Source organism: Geotrypetes seraphini, chromosome 6 (assembly GCF_902459505.1).
Source record: "Geotrypetes seraphini chromosome 6, aGeoSer1.1, whole genome shotgun sequence".
In the NCBI taxonomy this organism is placed as follows: domain Eukaryota; kingdom Metazoa; phylum Chordata; class Amphibia; order Gymnophiona; family Dermophiidae; genus Geotrypetes; species Geotrypetes seraphini.
The window spans coordinates 159,545,539-159,563,588 of NC_047089.1; the positions used below are offsets into that span (position 1 = coordinate 159,545,539).

Here is an 18,050-nt window from a genome sequence, read left to right on the forward strand (position 1 = left end):
TAGGCACCGTAAATGTAGGCCAGGATTTTCCTGGCCTACATTTCCAGAGCCTACCTATAATTAGAGAAGGACACGAGGACAAATTTTTCCCCGTCCCCACAGGAACTCAATTTTCCTGTCCTGCCCCATGAGTTTTGGCGCTGTCGCTGCCCCATTCCTGTAAGCTCTGCCTTAACTGCACAAGCCTCGAACACTTATGATTTTAAAGAGTTTGGGGCTTGTGAAGATGAGGATGGAGCCTGCAGGAATGGGGGAGGGACAGTAAAAGAACTCATGGGGACAGGATGGGAAAATGAGTTCCAGCGGGAGTGGGGACGGGGAAAAATTTGTCTCCATGTCATTCTCTAAATGTGAATCACACCACTGTAGGTGCCTTAGACCAGTGTTCGTCAACCTTTTTACATCAATGGACCGGCAGAATAAAAGAATTATTATGTGGACTGGCATCGGTCCGCAGACTAGCGGTTGAAGAACACTGGGCTAAGTCGTGGGCCAGAACCTGCTCATCTCTACCCAATCTCCACCCCAGACTCTGCCCCCATAGTCCTAATTGTAACACTATTTTTTCCATTTATTTTTCATACATACACACAATATAATCTTATTAACAACACATCGATCGCACCGCAGACCGGCAGTTGAAGAACACAGTTTTGGGCCTGATGCAAATGCTGACCCTGTGGACCAGCAGGAAATTTCTGTGGACCGGCACCAGTCCATGGACCGGTGGTTGAAGAACACTGCTTTTGACTGCCTAACGCCATTTCTGGCATTAGCCATGCCCACAGTAGCGTTAGACAGCCTAAAGCACCTACAGAGGCATGATTCCAGCACCAATTTTTTTAGGCACTGGTAGACGTCTTGGAACTCAGTTAAAAATGTTGTTTCAACTGTGTTTTTTTAAAACCAAATTTGGGTATCTACCACTGCCTAAAAAAATTGGTGCCAGTTAGAGAATCCAGGCCTTAGTGCCTCCTAAAAAGCAGGCGGTAAGTTCTTCTGCATTAACTTTTGACAGTTAATATGTACTAATATGAACATTAGTGCACAACCTGAAAAAAAATATATTCAAAACTGCCTTAAATTGTGCCACAGTACATCAGGGCTTAGAGTGAGGGAAAGTCCGCATTTAGATGTGCTAAGACAAGATTCTAATGCCATTTAGTAAAAGTATATAAGAACATAAAAACATAAGAATTACCACTGCTGGGTCAGACCAGTGGTCCATCATGCCCAGCAGTCCACTCACACAGCGGCCCTCTGGTCATAGACCAGCACCCTAACCAAGACTAACCCTACCAGCGCTCGTTCTTGTTCAGCAGGAACTTGTCTAACTTTGTCTTGAATCCTTGGAGGGTGTTTTCCCCTATGACAAACTCCGGAAGAGCGATCCAGTTTTCTACCGCTCTCTGGGTGAAGAAGAACTTCCTTATGTTCGTTTGGAATCTATCCCCTTTCAACTTTAGAGAGTGCCCTCTCGTTCTCCCTACCTTGGAGAGGGTGAACAACCTGTCCTTATCTACTAAGTCTATTCCCTTCAGTATCTTGAATGTTTCGATCATGTCCCCTCTCAATCTCCTCTGTTCGAGGGAGAAGAGGCCCTTGTTAACTTGTTAATGGCATTAGTGCATGTTGTTAATAAATAACCCCTCAGTGTCTTGATGATAAGGTCATTGATGCAGTGCTCTGGTTCCGAAAACTGTTCCCCATGGTAAGATTGCCTTTTGCTTTTCTTTCTGATGTATAATTTTGTGTCTAGGTAAGTGAATTTATGATACAGAATAATGTGATCAAACCAAACAAATAATAAAAACCAACCCCCCTTTTGAAGCCACGTTAGGCTTTTTTTTATTGCCAGCTGTGGCAGTATTAGCTCCAACGCTCATAGAATTCCTTTGAGCATCGGTGTTAATACCGCTACGGCCAGTGATTAAAAAAAAAAAATAAAAAGCCTAACATGGCTTTGTAAAAGGGAGGGCAAATTAGGTGTCCAAATCAGAAACAGAATGTATAGACTAAGAGGAAATATTTTCAATTGTTTTTATGTCTCCTTTTTGCTTACAAATAAAACTGACTTTTGTACTCCATTTAGCACTGAAAACTGTTATTGATTCTATTTCATTAATGCTCTCAACCATTTAATGAATTTTGAAACTTTTGTATAAACTCCAAATTTCCCTTGTTGTGCACATCCTTCACCCCAGCTGACTATACCAGTAACAAAATAGGTGTCTTTGTATAGTGTGACATGGGGGCCTCCACTGTCTCCTTGGCAGGCATCCTTCACTTCTTGCTCAAAGCCCGCACAAAACATGTTGGCCGTGATATCAAAGTTGCTGGACTCAATGCATTTTGACCTTTCGACATACGGCACCTGGAGCACCTGGAGTACGGTGGCTTGCCGTCCTTTCTCATGCAGGCGCCCAAACCCACTGACGACACCTTCTTTCATCTTCATCAGCACCTCATTAGCGAAGTCTACATTGGGAATGCAGGCAGGAATACGATATGGGCTGAAGGTAATAGGGTCCTTCAGTTTGATCAAAGCAATGTCATTATTATAGGTTTTCTTAAAGAAATTATTATGCATTAAGACTCTGTCCACAGTATGGACTGATTCAGTGCCTTCTTTCTTCTGGATGTCCACTTCACCTGTTGGATTATTAAATGCAGAATTATGGCATTACTTCTCACTGAGATGCCAGACACACACTAAAGCAGCATTAATAACATCTAAAATCTTAAAAACATCAATCAGTCACCAGCTTGTTTCTATTGCTTTCTCAGTGGTCCTATTTCTAGGTTTCCTTTTTTTGGTAATTATATATTACACTTGCTACATAGTTACAGTGTTTCGCATGAAGGCCCCTACTTATGTAGCATGTCATAATCATTTCATTATCAGCTGCAAAGTCAATTTTATGCAACCGACTAACACAACTTAAAATGATGAACTTTTTTTTTGAGCCTGGTTAACACAGGAATAATGCCTAGGACTTAGGATAGTGCTATAAACAATATTATAAAAAAATAAATACATTTTTGATGGGCCGATCACTTATAGCCTCAAACTCACTATCCTGTTTCACCATCCTAATAACTTTATTGTATTACAATCTCTGACAATGGCAGGACATGTTCTCCCTCAAGTTTACCCGGTGCGGGGTTTAGGAGTAACTCTAGATATCTCATTATCTTTCCATCATTAAATCTCTGGAATTGTGAAAACTTGTTGTTTTTTTTTAATTGAAGATGCTTTACTCTGTGCATCACCTATTCTCAACATTTGCCCTCCATACTCTTATCCATGTGTTAGTGATCTCTACCTTGGATTACTATAATGCTGTATTTTGTAGAATCACCCAAAAGGAGTCAAGTTGCCTTCAACTTGTCCAGAATGCAACCGTATGCCTTCATACAGGTGTAGCCTAAAGAATATGGCTTGTTTCATTAATTATTTTAGCTTTGGTCAATCGATGTGTATAAAAATCAAGGACCTAAGCTATAGTGTCCACAAGCTGTTTTTTTCAGTCTTTGAAAAGTAGCCTCAGCCCCACCACTCCACCGCTACGTTATTTTACCATTGCGGGAAGAATTACATGAGAACTCATCATTGGCTGCTTATACTACTGTTTTAATACATTTTGTTTTACTTTCAAAAAAATTTTTCTTTCAAATGAATATTTAATCCTTTAGTATACTAATGTACTTAGCTTTTTTGCTGCTGAGCCAACTCAGCCAACTTAGTTGGCTCAGCAGCAAAAAAGCTAAGTACATTAGTATACTAAAGGATTAAATATTCATTTGAAAGAAAAAATTTTTTGAAAGTAAAACAAAATGTATTAAAACAGTAGTATAAGCAGCCAATGATGAGTTCTCATGTAATTCTTCCCGCAATGGTAAAATAACGTAGCGGTGGAGTGGTGGGGCTGAGGCTACTTTTCAAAGACTGAAAAAAACAGCTTGTGGACACTATAGCTTAGGTCCTTGATTTTTATTCATACAGGTGTAGGGCATTTGATCATGTTACCCACCTTCAGCGACTTGAGCATTGGCTCATGGTGTCTTATTGGACCTCTTTCAATCTGTTAATTCTGGTATTTAAGATTCTATCACTCCCTTTTGCAAAGCCACACTAGAAGCTGCCGCTGTAGTAATTGCCCCGAAGCCCATAGAGATTTAAAGGGCTTTGGGGCTTTTGCCTCATGGCAGCTAATAAATGTTTTGTGAAGGGGGGGGGTTATATTCTGTTACCCATAATAAGCCCACAGTGATATCAGATGAAGCAAGACAAGCAATTTAAAAAAAAAACAAAAAAACCCCCAACACATTAAAAATAGGATAGCACACAGAGAACACAGCACACGGCATCGTATAAAAATAGTAATTGCACTGTTCATTTAAAGGGTGCCTGAGGAATTCTCAATAAATATGATCCACTGGCAGAGAATCTGCTCCAAATGCCAACTGGGAAAAAATAGTTTTTTTAACAGTGTCTTAAGATATTTATTTCAGACCTGATATGCCTTGGAAGATAATTCCAAAGGTTGGGTGCTAAATAAAAGAATGTTATATTACAGGTAGATTCCCACCTTGTTCTACTTACAGCCGGAAGTACCAATCTATTATTCAGTATCGACCTTAGCGTACTGTAACCGGCAGCCTCAGGGAAACGTGTCTTGGGCCACCGGTACAAGAAAAATCTCTTGTGAGCCGCTGCGGGCAGCACAAGGAAAATAATATAGCGTTTAGATAAGGCACCACCACACCAGGTAAGTTCTTTTCAAAATAAACTTGAGCTTTAATTCTTAAAGTAAAAATAAATATCAAGCTTTTGTCAGGATGATTCTGTTCATAAATCAGACTCAATGTCCATAAGGCAAAACTAACTACGTTGCCAAAGTTCACAAACTCATAGTCCATCAGCATGTATCCAAAAGAAAAGAAAAACTCAAAATACACAATCTTCAGAGTTGTCTCAATTCCAAATAAGTCAGTGTAATTACACTGGCTTCCTCAGCATCAGAGTGCTGGCCAGACAGAGTGCTCCGTGTGGTGTTAATCTGCCATGAAAATTGGCCCTCTATCCCACCACTATGAACACGGGGCTAACCCCTCTGTCTGGAACTGGGAACAGTTCACTTCTCCCAAAGAAAAAAGGAAAACAAGTTCCAACAATACAGTTCTTTCAAAGTTCAAAAGATAATTTCTTTTGTTCTTCAGCTGACTTAAAATAATCAGCACAGGCAAGCAATTAACAAAACAAACTTTCAAAAAAACATTCAATAGTCATTCACTTGCCTCTCACACAGCATATCTCCATATCTTCACCAGGCAATTCAATAATGACTCAGCATTGGCTTCCAGCTCCATATCCTGAGGCTCCTGCAGTAGATTAAGAGACATGTCCTCACCAGCCTCTGTTAGCTCCATAGCTTCTGGAGTTTGGCTGACATTCAGAGCTCTCAACCCTGAGCGCTGGAACCTGTCCTCTCCAAGTGTCTGCTGCTTCTGATTCTCCAGAAACTGGGACTTCAGGTTAAGGAGTCTGCAGCCCCGCCCCAAATCCTCAGGAGGAAGTGATTTCCTGTTAATTACCCTAGGCTTGTGTGGGGGATGGGAATCCTGCAGTTCTTCCCTCCTACTCCCTCTACAGGACACAGAAGGAAACTCATTCACTGACTGAAATTGGGTTTTAAAAGTAGGTAATTGTGTGGAGCCTAAACCTGACTTGTGCACTGCTCTTGGAACATTCCTAGCAGGCATAGTCTGTTTACAACATACCCCTCCCCTTAACTGACTGCTAGGGATGGACCTAGGCCTCTCCGGGTCCTTTTCCCCAACACGGGATAAAGCATCAGCAAACATGGATTAACGTTTCCTATTCCTGTAGTCTTTTCTCTCCAAAGAAGGACTTGGTTCTGTAGTGTAAAAACCTCCGTTACGCTGTATCTCTTGGGCCTGAGCTATGGCCTCTGGATCAGTTAACAGAATGAACCCTTCTTCTAAGGAGTTTATTCTGGTACCAAAACTTGAGATAAGCTCACTCATCTTTTTAAGATCTTCACCACTTATCTGTTTCACTTGTGTTTGAACCTTTCTATCTTCCTCACCCACTTGGCTAACTGCGCAAGCAATGTCATGTATCCCTGAGTTAGGATCTTGCTGTTCTACTACATGGCATTCACCATGCTCAATCTGTTTTTTTATATCACGAGTATTCTCTTTTAGAGATTGAAGGTCCTCTTGACACTGCTGGAAATTCTCCTCCAGAGTAGACCTTAATAATTGGTCCTGGAGTAAAAGAGCCTGCTGTAATTTATCACCCAGACTCCCCTCCACCTCCTGGACGGCTTGTTGCCATTGTTGTTTGTGGCCCTCCTGACCCTGAGCTAATTCTTGCTGCAGTCTACAGAATTGTTGTTCAACAGCCTTTTCTATGACTGACAGAGAGTCTTGGTCAGACTGGGAAATCGTTGGGCCTAGAGATACTATGTTCCTTTCTACAGGAACATCAGAGGAACAAAACCCCTTTGTCCCTCTGCGTGAAGGTAGCAACTGCTTCCATTTCTCCAGTTTTGGTTGCCAGATTCGTTCACAAATGAGTTGCGCTATTCGGTCCCCTTTCTTAACCTGGTAGTCCGTTTCTGCACTATTTATTAAAAGAACAGAAACATTTCCCCGGAAATCGGGATCAATAACTCCAGCACCTACGTCCAGGGAATGTTGCGAAGCTAGCCCTGAACGCGAGGCCACCCTAAGATAAGACCCCGGTGGTGGAGATACTTGGATATCAGTGGGGACCAATGCTCTTCCCCCACTCTGCACTACTACATCCATAGCTGCATAGATATCGCATCCCGCTGCCTTATCATAGGCCTGTGTCGGTGCATGGTCATTTTCAGATAAAGGGGCCCATCGAATTGTAGGACGCCAACGAGAATAAGCCCTTCCCTCCTGCTGAGGATAACAGTTGTTGGACTTATTTCTCCTGCGCCTCCAACTCGAACCTTCCTTTGCCATAAGGGCACATCTGTATCCTCCTTCTTTACCCCGAGTTCTAAGGGGTTTCTTTTCCTGGATGCCCTCCCCAAGGCCTGCCCAATCACGCCCTAAAATAAGGGAAGCAGGGGCATTGGGAATCACTACCACACCCAGGTACCTCACCTTCTCCTTAAACCTTATAGGGATTTTATATTGAGGATAAGGGTTCTTGTCTCCATGTACACAAACTATAGGGACTTCCTGCGAGCTCTTGGGAAAGCAGCCAGATTGTTTCACTCGGTCCCAACACGGTCGGGACATAACCGACTGTTCTGCCCCTGTATCAAGCAGGGCTTTAACCCTATAGCCATTTATGTGAACCGCTATCTCATAAGGCTTGGTAGAGTTCTTACCCTCCTCCCGAGAAGTAGTAAGTGTCAGCTTAACCCTACACTGTTTCTGCATGTGTCCGGGTTTACCACACCTAAAACAAGATACAGGTTTCTTCCCAGGTGTTTCTGAATCTAGAGCCCCCTTTGTGGGCTTGGGAATATTCTCCTGGGATCTGCGGCCACCTCCCGTCGGAGTTATGGGTCCCTTATAGCCAAAGTTACCCCCATGGGTGCTCCCTTCAGGTCCTACAGAAGTAGAGGAATCAATATAAGCTTCTGCCAGCTCTATCACTTGTCCTAGCGGACGGCTTCCCTGTCTCTGAATCCAGGCTCTGAGGTTCTTCGGAAGAGCCTCCAAAAACTGCTCCAATAGAATTTCAGCGAGCATAGCCTGTGGGTCCAAGAGACAGGGCTGTAGCCACCTTTCCACTAGCTTCCTAAGCCTATGAAGGAGTGCTTTGGGTCTCTCTTTGTCCCTTAACTGGGCAGCCCTAAACTCCTGATGGTAGTGTTCCCTTGTGTACCCTAAGTAATCGAGGACATGGTTCTTAATGGCTCGGTAGTTATTAGCTAACTCAGGGCTGAGTCTGATATGCTGCTAACGCACCTCCAGCGAGACACGGAATCAGCCTCATTGCCCATTGTTGCTCCGGCCAGCCAGCCGCTACCGCCATTTTTTCGAATGCCATTAAAAAGTCATCTGGAGCATCTGTAGGTCCCATTTTACAAAGCTGCATGTTAGTGAAATGGTTCAGCCCTACCGGAGCTCCTGTAGTTGCTGGTATTCCTGCGCTGGAACCTCCAGACACTGTCCCTTGGAGAAACTGGGTGAATGTCCTGGTCTGGTCCTCCATGGCTTGTACCAGCTCCTCGTGTCTCCTTCCAGACTCCACCTGACTTGCCCGCCAGAGGTCCTGGTTTGCCTGGAGCACGACCTTTAAATCTTCTGTCTGCGTCTGCCGTTCTGACGCCAACAGGGTGAACAACTGCTGCAAATCCATGCTGCCACCTGGAAAGCAAACAAAAATACCGGAACCCAAGTGCGGTTTTTTTTTCTTCAGCACACCCCAGAGAGCTAGCCCCCAGTTCCCACCTCCTAGCCACACTATCAACCCCAGAATCCTCTATCAGCTGTCCCCAGGGTACTCTTACCGGACAGACTGATGAGTCTTAGCGTATGGGATTGATAACAGGCTTGGCACTTCTGGACCACTGCTGAGCTCCCTCCGGTTCTGGTTCTAGATTCCGCTTCCACGATTTCTGGCAGCCACAATCTCATGCAGAGTGCTCCATGGGTCAGCAACAGTCCACAGAAGAAGAGCAACAAAAATGAAAAACAACACTCAGCGTCAAGCACTGCACTTAAATCACTTTCTGGTTTGATGTCCTTTTCAACAGTCTCCAATGTTTGGCAGTAAAATAAAAATCCCAAAACTGATACCAATCTTTGTAACCGGCAGCCTCAGGGCAAGGTGTCTTGGGCCACCGGTACAAGAAAAATCTCTTGTGAGCCGCTGCGGGCAGCACAAGGAAAATAATATAGCGTTTAGATAAGGCACCACCACACCAGGTAAGTTCTTTTCAAAATAAACTTGAGCTTTAATTCTTAAAGTAAAAATAAATATCAAGCTTTTGTCAGGATGATTCTGTTCATAAATCAGACTCAATGTCCATAAGGCAAAACTAACTACGTTGCCAAAGTTCACAAACTCATAGTCCATCAGCATGTATCCAAAAGAAAAGAAAAACTCAAAATACACAATCTTCAGAGTTGTCTCAATTCCAAATAAGTCAGTGTAATTACACTGGCTTCCTCAGCATCAGAGTGCTGGCCAGACAGAGTGCTCCGTGTGGTGTTAATCTGCCATGAAAATTGGCCCTCTATCCCACCACTATGAACATGGGGCTAACCCCTCTGTCTGGAACTGGGAACAGTTCACTTCTCCCAAAGAAAAAAGGAAAACAAGTTCCAACAATACAGTTCTTTCAAAGTTCAAAAGATAATTTCTTTTGTTCTTCAGCTGACTTAAAATAATCAGCACAGGCAAGCAATTAACAAAACAAACTTTCAAAAAAACATTCAATAGTCATTCACTTGCCTCTCACACAGCATATCTCCATATCTTCACCAGGCAATTCAATAATGACTCAGCATTGGCTTCCAGCTCCATATCCTGAGGCTCCTGCAGTAGATTAAGAGACATGTCCTCACCAGCCTCTGTTAGCTCCATAGCTTCTGGAGTTTGGCTGACATTCAGAGCTCTCAGCCCTGAGCACTGGAACCTCTCCAAGTGTCTGCTGCTTCTGATTCTCCAGAAACTGGGACTTCAGGTTAAGGAGTCTGCAGCCCCGCCCCAAACCCTCAGAAGGAAGTGATTTCCTGTTAATCACCCTAGGCTTGTGTGGGGGATGGGAATCCTGCAGTTCTTCCCTCCTACTCCCTCTACAGGACACAGAAGGAAACTCATTCACTGACTGAAATTGGGTTTTAAAAGTAGGTAATTGTGTGGAGCCTAAACCTGACTTGTGCACTGCTCTTGGAACATTCCTAGCAGGCATAGTCTGCTTACCACAGTATGCACGGAAGAATAAGGAATTGCCAATGAATTCAAATAATCAGGAACCATAGTATAGAATGCTTTGAGTAAGCACTAATATTTTGAACTGAATTCTAGAAACAATTTATAAAGAGGGGTTACATGATCATATTTACTTTTGTATCGTAGTAACTTTATAGCAGTGTTCTGCAAGGTCTGTCATCGCCTGATATTAAATTTAGTAAGACCTGCATAAACTATATTACAGTAATCAAGTCTAGCAGATCTTAAGGTGCCTTTTACTGACTATTTGGGATAGGAGTGCCTTTTTCCAGTGATGTTGGTTTTCTGGACTTTACATATTCCTCTTTGCTCCCTAAGCTGTCGTTTTCCTCTTTCCTACACCATTGTAGTTCGTTTTCTTGTTTTCTTTTTATAAAATTGTAAACCACTTTGATGGTTCTTTCCTAAATGGTACATTAAGTGCAAAACAAACTTGGAAACTTCATCACTGAAACCATTAACTTTTTTCTTGCCTTCATTTTGTGTTTTAAGCTTAATTTTTTTTTTTAATGTATAACCGAGCCCCATATCAAGAAGATCTATTTTTCTTTTGTTTTAAATACTTCTTTGTTGTCATTATAAAGTAAAGGCAAGAGAATGATCCATAGGCAGTAGACTATCATGGCCATGGCATCACCGGTTTAAGAGGTTGGGGCTAGAGATAGAGGCTGATTGCACCCCCTCCCTTTTAATGAAAACGGTATTTTGCTCCTCTGGGCTGGCCTGATGTCCTACTGACAAATCTGGACACATCCATGCCAGTGACCAAGATTTGATTCCCAAATCCAGCTTCTACTCATTAGGTCATTAAGGTCTGGGATGTTGTGGAGGCAGCATTTGGATTATTCAAGAAATGTCAGCCATTGTATAATATAAACATTTATGAGTGGGCTTCAGGGTGCATAAGTAATGAGCTTCAGATGGTCCCAGAATCTGTGACCTCTACTGAGAAATACTGCAGCACATATTAAGTTAGAGAGAAAAATGAAGGAATAAAAATATGGGGAAAAAAATTTCCAGGTATCTATTAATCCAGTCTAATCTAGGATTTGTAGATCGCTCTGTGCCTATAAAGGTTTCAAGGCGAGTTACAATTACACAAGAGCCCAAACAAACATGGGGAGCTTACAGAAGAACCGTGGCAGTGGATTACAATGAAGAGGAAAGACAAGAGCCGATACACTATACTCCAGGAACCAGGACCACTGCTAGACATAATGGTGCCACAGATATCTCCCTCTGATAAGGTGCCCAACCCAGTAGTTACTCCTTTCCATAAATATAATTTAGGGTCTTCTCCGTTTCATATTCCATGGATCTGCAGGATGACATACTGCATGGACAGCAAATAACAGTGGTTGAGAGTAAATGGCAGATATGTGGTATGGTAGCATAGAAGTATCCTTCTCCTCTCTCACCACTGGACTGGCAATTGCGACATGATGCACCTGACCCGTGCCATCTTATCCACCCTCTTGAAACAATCCTATGTAGCCCCATTTAGGATTAGTTCTATTGAGCTAGTGGCACAAAAGAGCAAGAGGAAGTTGCACAGGTTAGTAAATATGCATAGAACATGAGTACATTTAATAGGAAGAGGGCAACAGAATGGAAATGAAGAAAATATCACAAGACTAAGGGAATGATGGACATTTTGACCTCATGGATATTTTCAAAAATATTGAACTTTGTGGTTATTTACAGTACTAAACAATGACATTAATCTTCTTTAAAATATTGCAAATGTCTTACCCACTATAACTTTAAAGTATTTTGTCTGGTTTATGCAGTGGGCTGCAGTGAGTACAAAATTTGATGCTAAAATGGTTCCTCCACAAAAGCCTTCATTATTCTCATTAACCAACAGAGCCTGCCAGAAAAAAAAAAGCAGAGATTTGTTCTTTTACATGGATGGCTGAGGTAAGTCTTTTTTCTTAAAATCTGATTACACTTCTCCCTCCTTATTCGCGGTTTCAGCATTCGCGGTTTCGATTATTCATAGATTTTAGCTTGCTGGCTCCTCCCCCAAATTACATCAGTTTGCGTAGAGAAATCACTGATTCCACGGATTTACAGAAAAAAATCACTGATTCCCAGTACTTTCTTCACCATGCTTTGCTTTCTCCTTCAGGAACAGGTCAGGTCTCCCACCATGTTATTCACGGTTTCACCATATTCATGATGGTTTTTAATAGAAAACAGTGAATAACATATGAAAAAGTTTTTCTGTATTTGTCTTAGTCCCCTATCACAGCGAATACGGAGGGAGAAGTGTACAACATTTTTTGCCCACATTTGAAGGGACAGTCCATTCAGATTTCAACTGCAGAATGGAAATCAGTGAAAATAAGCTGAGGAACATATGCAAAAGCAGTTCTTATTTATACCATTACAGTAATCAAGCTTTGAAAGCACTAATGTTTGTAAAACTTATCTGAGATCTCAGCCTCATACAAAGTTTTTCAGTTGGAGTAATTTTCTGATTGCAAAGTATGCAATCTGCACTACTTTTGCTATTTGAGATTTATATGATAATTTCACATCAAGAATTACCACAACATTTTGATTTCTTCACTAATGGTAATCATTTAAATGATTGTTTAAGAGTATGCCACTGGGCCAAAGGTGTTCCTGCCGTTTTCCTACAATCATTATTTCTGTTTTCTCAACATTTAGCTTCAAACCATTATCAAGCATCCATTTATTAATCATATTCGTACGATCTTTTAATTCCAAAGACAGTTTCTCACCCCATTCCTTAATCGTGAAAAATAATTTAACATCTTAAAGGGCAGAGAAGTGTGAACTGTGACTCACTTTTTCCCCTAATTCTAGATCCATGGAGGCTTGTTTTCAAATAATTTAGACACACAAAGGCTCAGATTCTGTATAGGATGTCTGATCTCAGAAGCCAACAGGTGTCTTATATAGAATCGGGTCTAAGGCCGCCTAAAGTAAACCTGATTCTCTAACCTAGGTCCATGTTACAGATGTCGGTTAGAGAATCAGGTTATTGTAGATGTGGCCGCTAAGCTTATCACAGCAAGGGATCTCCCTGCTGCAATATGTTTAGCAGCCGTGGCTGCAGCCACCACCGCCAGTCCTCCCGAACGAACGAACGCGGCAGAAGGAATGCCCAATCCCTCCTGCCTGGAACACCCCCACCCCTGAAGATCGCTGGCAGGAGGATGCCCAATTCCTCCTGCTGGAACACCCTCCACCCCCCCCCCCTTGAAGATCGCCCTAAGGAGAGTGCCCAATCCCTCCTGCCAGAACACCCCCTTCCCGAAGATCACTGGCAGGAGGGTGCCCAATCCCTCCTGCCAGAATACCCCCACCCCCCTTAACAAAACCAGCAGGAGGATGCCTCAACCCTCCAGCTGGAAACCCCCCCATCCCCCATCCCCCACCGTAGATATTGTGATGGTCCCCTCCACCCCTCCCACCCCCCTTCCCCGCTAACCTTTAATGATGGCCAGATGGATGGGTCTTCCCACCGTACAGCCGGCAGGCCCGCATCTGTCGAAATGAGGTGGGAATGCACTCGGGAGGGGCCTAAGGCCTGATTGGTCCAGGTGCCTAAAGTTCCTCCTATGGGTGGGTCCTTAGGCAGATGGGCCAATCTAAGATTCCCCTTTGTGGCACTTAGATGATTCTAAAATAGGTCTAGTTCCAAAAGTGTAAGTTCCGTCCAGGATGTCTTGATCATCGCTGCAAGACATCCAAGTCTAACCCGCCCTTAGGCACGCCCAAAGCCTGCTCATAACATGCCTCCACCATACTCAGCTAGTAGTGCTCTGGACATACAAACGCTGTGACACCTTGCTAGATGTCCAGAAAGTTGATTTTGATTATCGGCACTTGGACATCCTAGCGATTAGGACGTCCAAGTGCTGATTTAGGATGCTTTTTGGACATCTATGTTTTTTGATTATGTGCCTGAAAGTACCATAGAAACCTATGGTAATTTGCGTGTCTAAGTTTGAAAATAAGCCTCTTACACCCAGATTCTATAAATGGCACTGGTATTTTATGCACCAGTAGGCACCTAAGCTCAGTGAAAAATGCTGTTTAAATGATGGTTTTCACTGATTTTCAAGGTGCCTATTGGCGCCAGTGGCGTACCAAGGGGGGGGGGGGGGGAAAGTCCGCCCCTGGTGCATGCCCCAAGGGGGTGCACAGCTGGCCACCCACCGGGGAATGGGCTGCTGCCGGAGAAAGGCTTCCACTGCTGTCATCGGGAGCAAGCCAGCCGAGTTCTCCCTTTTTTTCTTCCCTGCGGGGCCGACCAACTCTCGCCACCCGACGTCAATTCTGACATCGGAGAGGACGTTCTGGGCCAGCCAATCGCTGCCTGGCTGGTCTGGAACGTCCTCTGTGACGTTAGAATTGATGTCGGGCAGTGAGAGTTGGTCAGCCCCGCAGGGAAGAGAAGCAGGGCGAACTCGGAGTCGGCCTGTTTCCGATGGCGGCAGTGGCAGCCTATTCCCCAGCGGTGGTGGCAACATTTTCCCAATGGCGGTGGCATAGGGGAGGGGAGGGAGAAAGAAAGAAAAAGAAAACATGGGGCACGGAGAGAGAGAGAGAAAGACAGACAGACAGAAAGAAAGAGGGCATAGAGAGAGAAAGAAAGAAGGGGGCAGGGTGAAACAAAGAAAGAAATGGGGCACAAAGAGAGAGAGAGAAAGACAGGCATACAGAAAGAAAGGGGGCATGGAGAGAGAAAGAAAGAAGGGGGCAGGATGAAAGAAAGAAAAAGTTGGGGGAGGGAATGAGGTCTGGAGGAGAGGAAGCATACAGGAGGCTGAAAGAAGGGAAGAAATATTGGATGCACAGTCAGAAGAATACGGTGCAACCAGAGACTGATGAAATTACCAAACAAAGGTAGGAAAAATGATTTTATTTTCAATATAGTGATCAAAATGTGTCCGTTTTGAGAATTTATATATGCTGTCTATATTTTGCACTATGGGCCCCTTTTATTAAACTGCAATAGCAGTTTTTAGCGCAGGGAGCCTATGAGCGTCGAGAGCAGCATGGGGCATTCAGCGCAGCTCCCTTTGCTAAAAAACGCTATCGTGGTTTAGTAAAAAGGGAGGGAGTATATTTGTCTATTTTTGTATAGTTGTTACTGAGGTGACATTGCATAAAGTCATCTGCCTTGACCTCTTTGAAAACCCACGGAATATAAATGATAATTAACATTTTCTCTGCGTACAGTGTGCTTTGTGTTTTTAAAATTTTATTGTTGGTAGATCATTTTGACTTGGCCACAAAGGTAAGGGGGAGGGAGGGAGGGGAGCTGCTGAAAGACATCTAGTAATCCTTGCAGGCTTGACTGTGCAGGGAATTATTTTTGTAAAATCATGTTTGTTATGTGACTGGCATTATTTAGACTTTAATTTCTATGAATGAATAGAATGAAAATGATATAAAATTGCTTGCTTGTTTTTATGTTAAATATATTTATTGATTTTTAAATCATGTAATCAAGAATTAACTTGTACAGAAAGCAAATTAGCAATTCCATAAAGCAAGAAACATTCCAATAACATTTAGATCATGTATAAACTAAAATGCTCAAGTCCTCAAATTGGATCCAAGGTTTCTTAGAGAAAACAAAAGAAAAAGAATTGAACAAATGTACACTCTTTCATATAAAGTTAGCTAGAAGACTGATTGCTGGGATTAATCAATAATCTTAGAGCTTATGGTTTTTCTGCCTCCAAACGGGAGAGCGCTAAAAATGAAGTCAACTGATTAGGCTCAAAGAAAACCTATTTAACTGATCGGTGATGTACTATACACTTACAAGGATGTCGTAAATAAAAAGTAGCACCTAAAGATGTAACACCTGGCTTCAACATAAGAAATTCACGGCGACGCTTTTGGGTCTCTCGTGATAAATCAGGAAATATCTGCACTTTACAACCCATAAATTCTTTCTGTCTATTTTTAAAGTATAGTTTTAACAACCAAACTTTATCAATAGAGAGAGCTACTGTTACAATCAAAGTACTTGGTTCTACAGCCTCTTTATCAGATTTTTCCAATAACTCCGATACATCCAATAATCCTTGATCCGATGACTTTTTTAGCAATTTAGTCTTATTAGGTAAATAATAAACTCGTGATAAAGGAGGTAATGAATCTTCTGAGGCCCCCAAAACTTCAAGAAAATATCTTTTAAACATTTCTCTAGGTGGTATCAATGGTAGCCTAGGAAAGTTAATTAATCTTAAGTTATTGTATCTGGAGTTGTTTTCCAAATTCTCCATCTTTCTCCTAAGATTTATATTATCTTTCATTAAAGTTTCCTGTAGTTGTTTAGATGATTTAATTTCCTGTTCAAGCTTTTGAACAGAGGAATTAGAGGCAGTCATTTCATTTTTCAGTTCTTTGAGTTCAGTAGAATGTTGAGACAGTTTCCCCTCAATTGACTGAAGTTTGGGACTTATGGTCTTCACTAGTCCGGCCATAAGATCCCATAGTGAATCCAGAGTTACTTCTGAGGGTTTTTCCAAAGAAATTAAAGGTAAAGAAGTGTCATAGTGCTCACCGTCCAGTTGATTAACTTGTCGCTGTCCCTGAAGGCTAACTCGCCTCTCCTTAGATGATTTTCCCTCAGTTTCTTCAAAGGAGCTCGTATCCATGAGAGCTCCTGTCAGCAGGCTCTGTGATGGACTACTTGCCTCAGGGGAAGGCAAGACCCCGACATCCAGGGTTCCCTTACCCCTTGAAGAGCTGCTCAACTGTGGCTGCGGGGGCGGCGCCCTAACGTCGGGGCTCAAAGATGTCTCCAATCCTGGAGGAATCACCACGGCCTCGCTGACGCCGCTACTCCTCTGCGGGCCTCCCTCCGACGACGAAAATGCTCCCTATATCCATCTGAGGAGTTCCCCGATATCGCCGACCGCGGGGGTGGCAGTGGGCCGCGAGGCACCAGCGGCACTATGGCCCCTCCGTTTAGGCATCAGGTAGGTAATTCAACCGCTAAGAAATATTGATAAGAGAAAATTCTCAGAGCGGCTCCTCAGCGCGTCTAGCCTGACGCCATCTTGGATCCTGGCGCATCCGCTTGCTTGTTTTTATGTGCGTGCGCTGAAGGAAAGTGGAGAGAGAGTGGGCTGAGGACGCTGAAGGGAAATGAGGAAGAGAAAGTGGGGGAAGACACTGATTTATAAATTGACAATTGTACAGAATATTGTTTCAAAACATAAGAACATAAGAAACGCTTTCATCAAATCAGACCACTGGTCCATCCAGTCCGGTGACCCGCACACGCGGAGGCCAAGCCAGGTGATCCCCGATGAAGACCTGTTTACCCGTATCCATCAATGTGATTTGCAAGAAGGTGTGAATCCAACTTGCACTTGAAACCAAGAATGGTGGTCTCCGTCACAACTTCCTCCGGGAGAGCATTCCAAGCGTCCACCACTCGCTGTGTGAAACAGAACTTCCTGATATTTGTCCTGGGCCTGTCGCCTCTCAACTTCAGTCCATGACCTCTTGTCCGAGTCACATTTGACAACGTGAATAATGATGCTTCTCGCTCTATTTTGTCGAATCCTTTTATTATTTTATAAGTCTCTATCATATCCCCTCGCAGTCTTCTCTTCTCAAGGGTGAATAAGCTCAGTTTTCTGAGGCATTCTTTGTAGCTTAAATTTTCCATACCTTCTACTAGTTTCGTAGCTCGCCACTGCACCCTCTCCAGCAGGGTCATATCCTTCTTTAGGTAGGGAGACCAATCCTGGACACAGTACTCCAGGTGTGGCCTGACCATTGCTCTGTAAAGCGGCATTATAACGTCCGCCGATCTACTCGTGATTCCCTTCTTAATCATGCCCAACATCCTGTTTGCCTTCTTCGCCGCCGATGCGCACTGCGCTGACGGCTTCAGGGTTCTGTCAATCAGTATCCCCAGATCCCTTTCTTGTTCGCTCTTGCCCAATGTCACATCTAACATTTTATATTCATGTTCCTTGTTTTTCCTTCCCAGGTGCATCACTTTGCATTTCTCTATATTAAACTTCATCTGCCACTTTTCCGCCCATTTCTCTAGCCGGTTCAA

At 43.2% G+C, this 18,050-nt stretch overlaps 1 protein-coding gene across 1 annotated transcript in view; it reads right to left on the reverse strand.

Moving 5' to 3' along the window:
• Positions 1–1,477: 1,477 nt before the first annotated feature.
• F10 (coagulation factor X) overlaps positions 1,478–18,050 on the reverse strand; it is a 63,218-nt gene continuing 46,645 nt past the window's right edge. Inside the window, exons 7-8 of the mRNA XM_033950459.1 lie at positions 11,729–11,846; positions 1,478–2,652 (exon numbers count right to left, since the gene is read on the reverse strand). Coding sequence (XP_033806350.1) covers positions 2,114–2,652; positions 11,729–11,846 — 657 coding nt within the window. The 3' untranslated portion in view covers positions 1,478–2,113. The remainder of the gene's footprint in view (positions 2,653–11,728; positions 11,847–18,050) is intronic.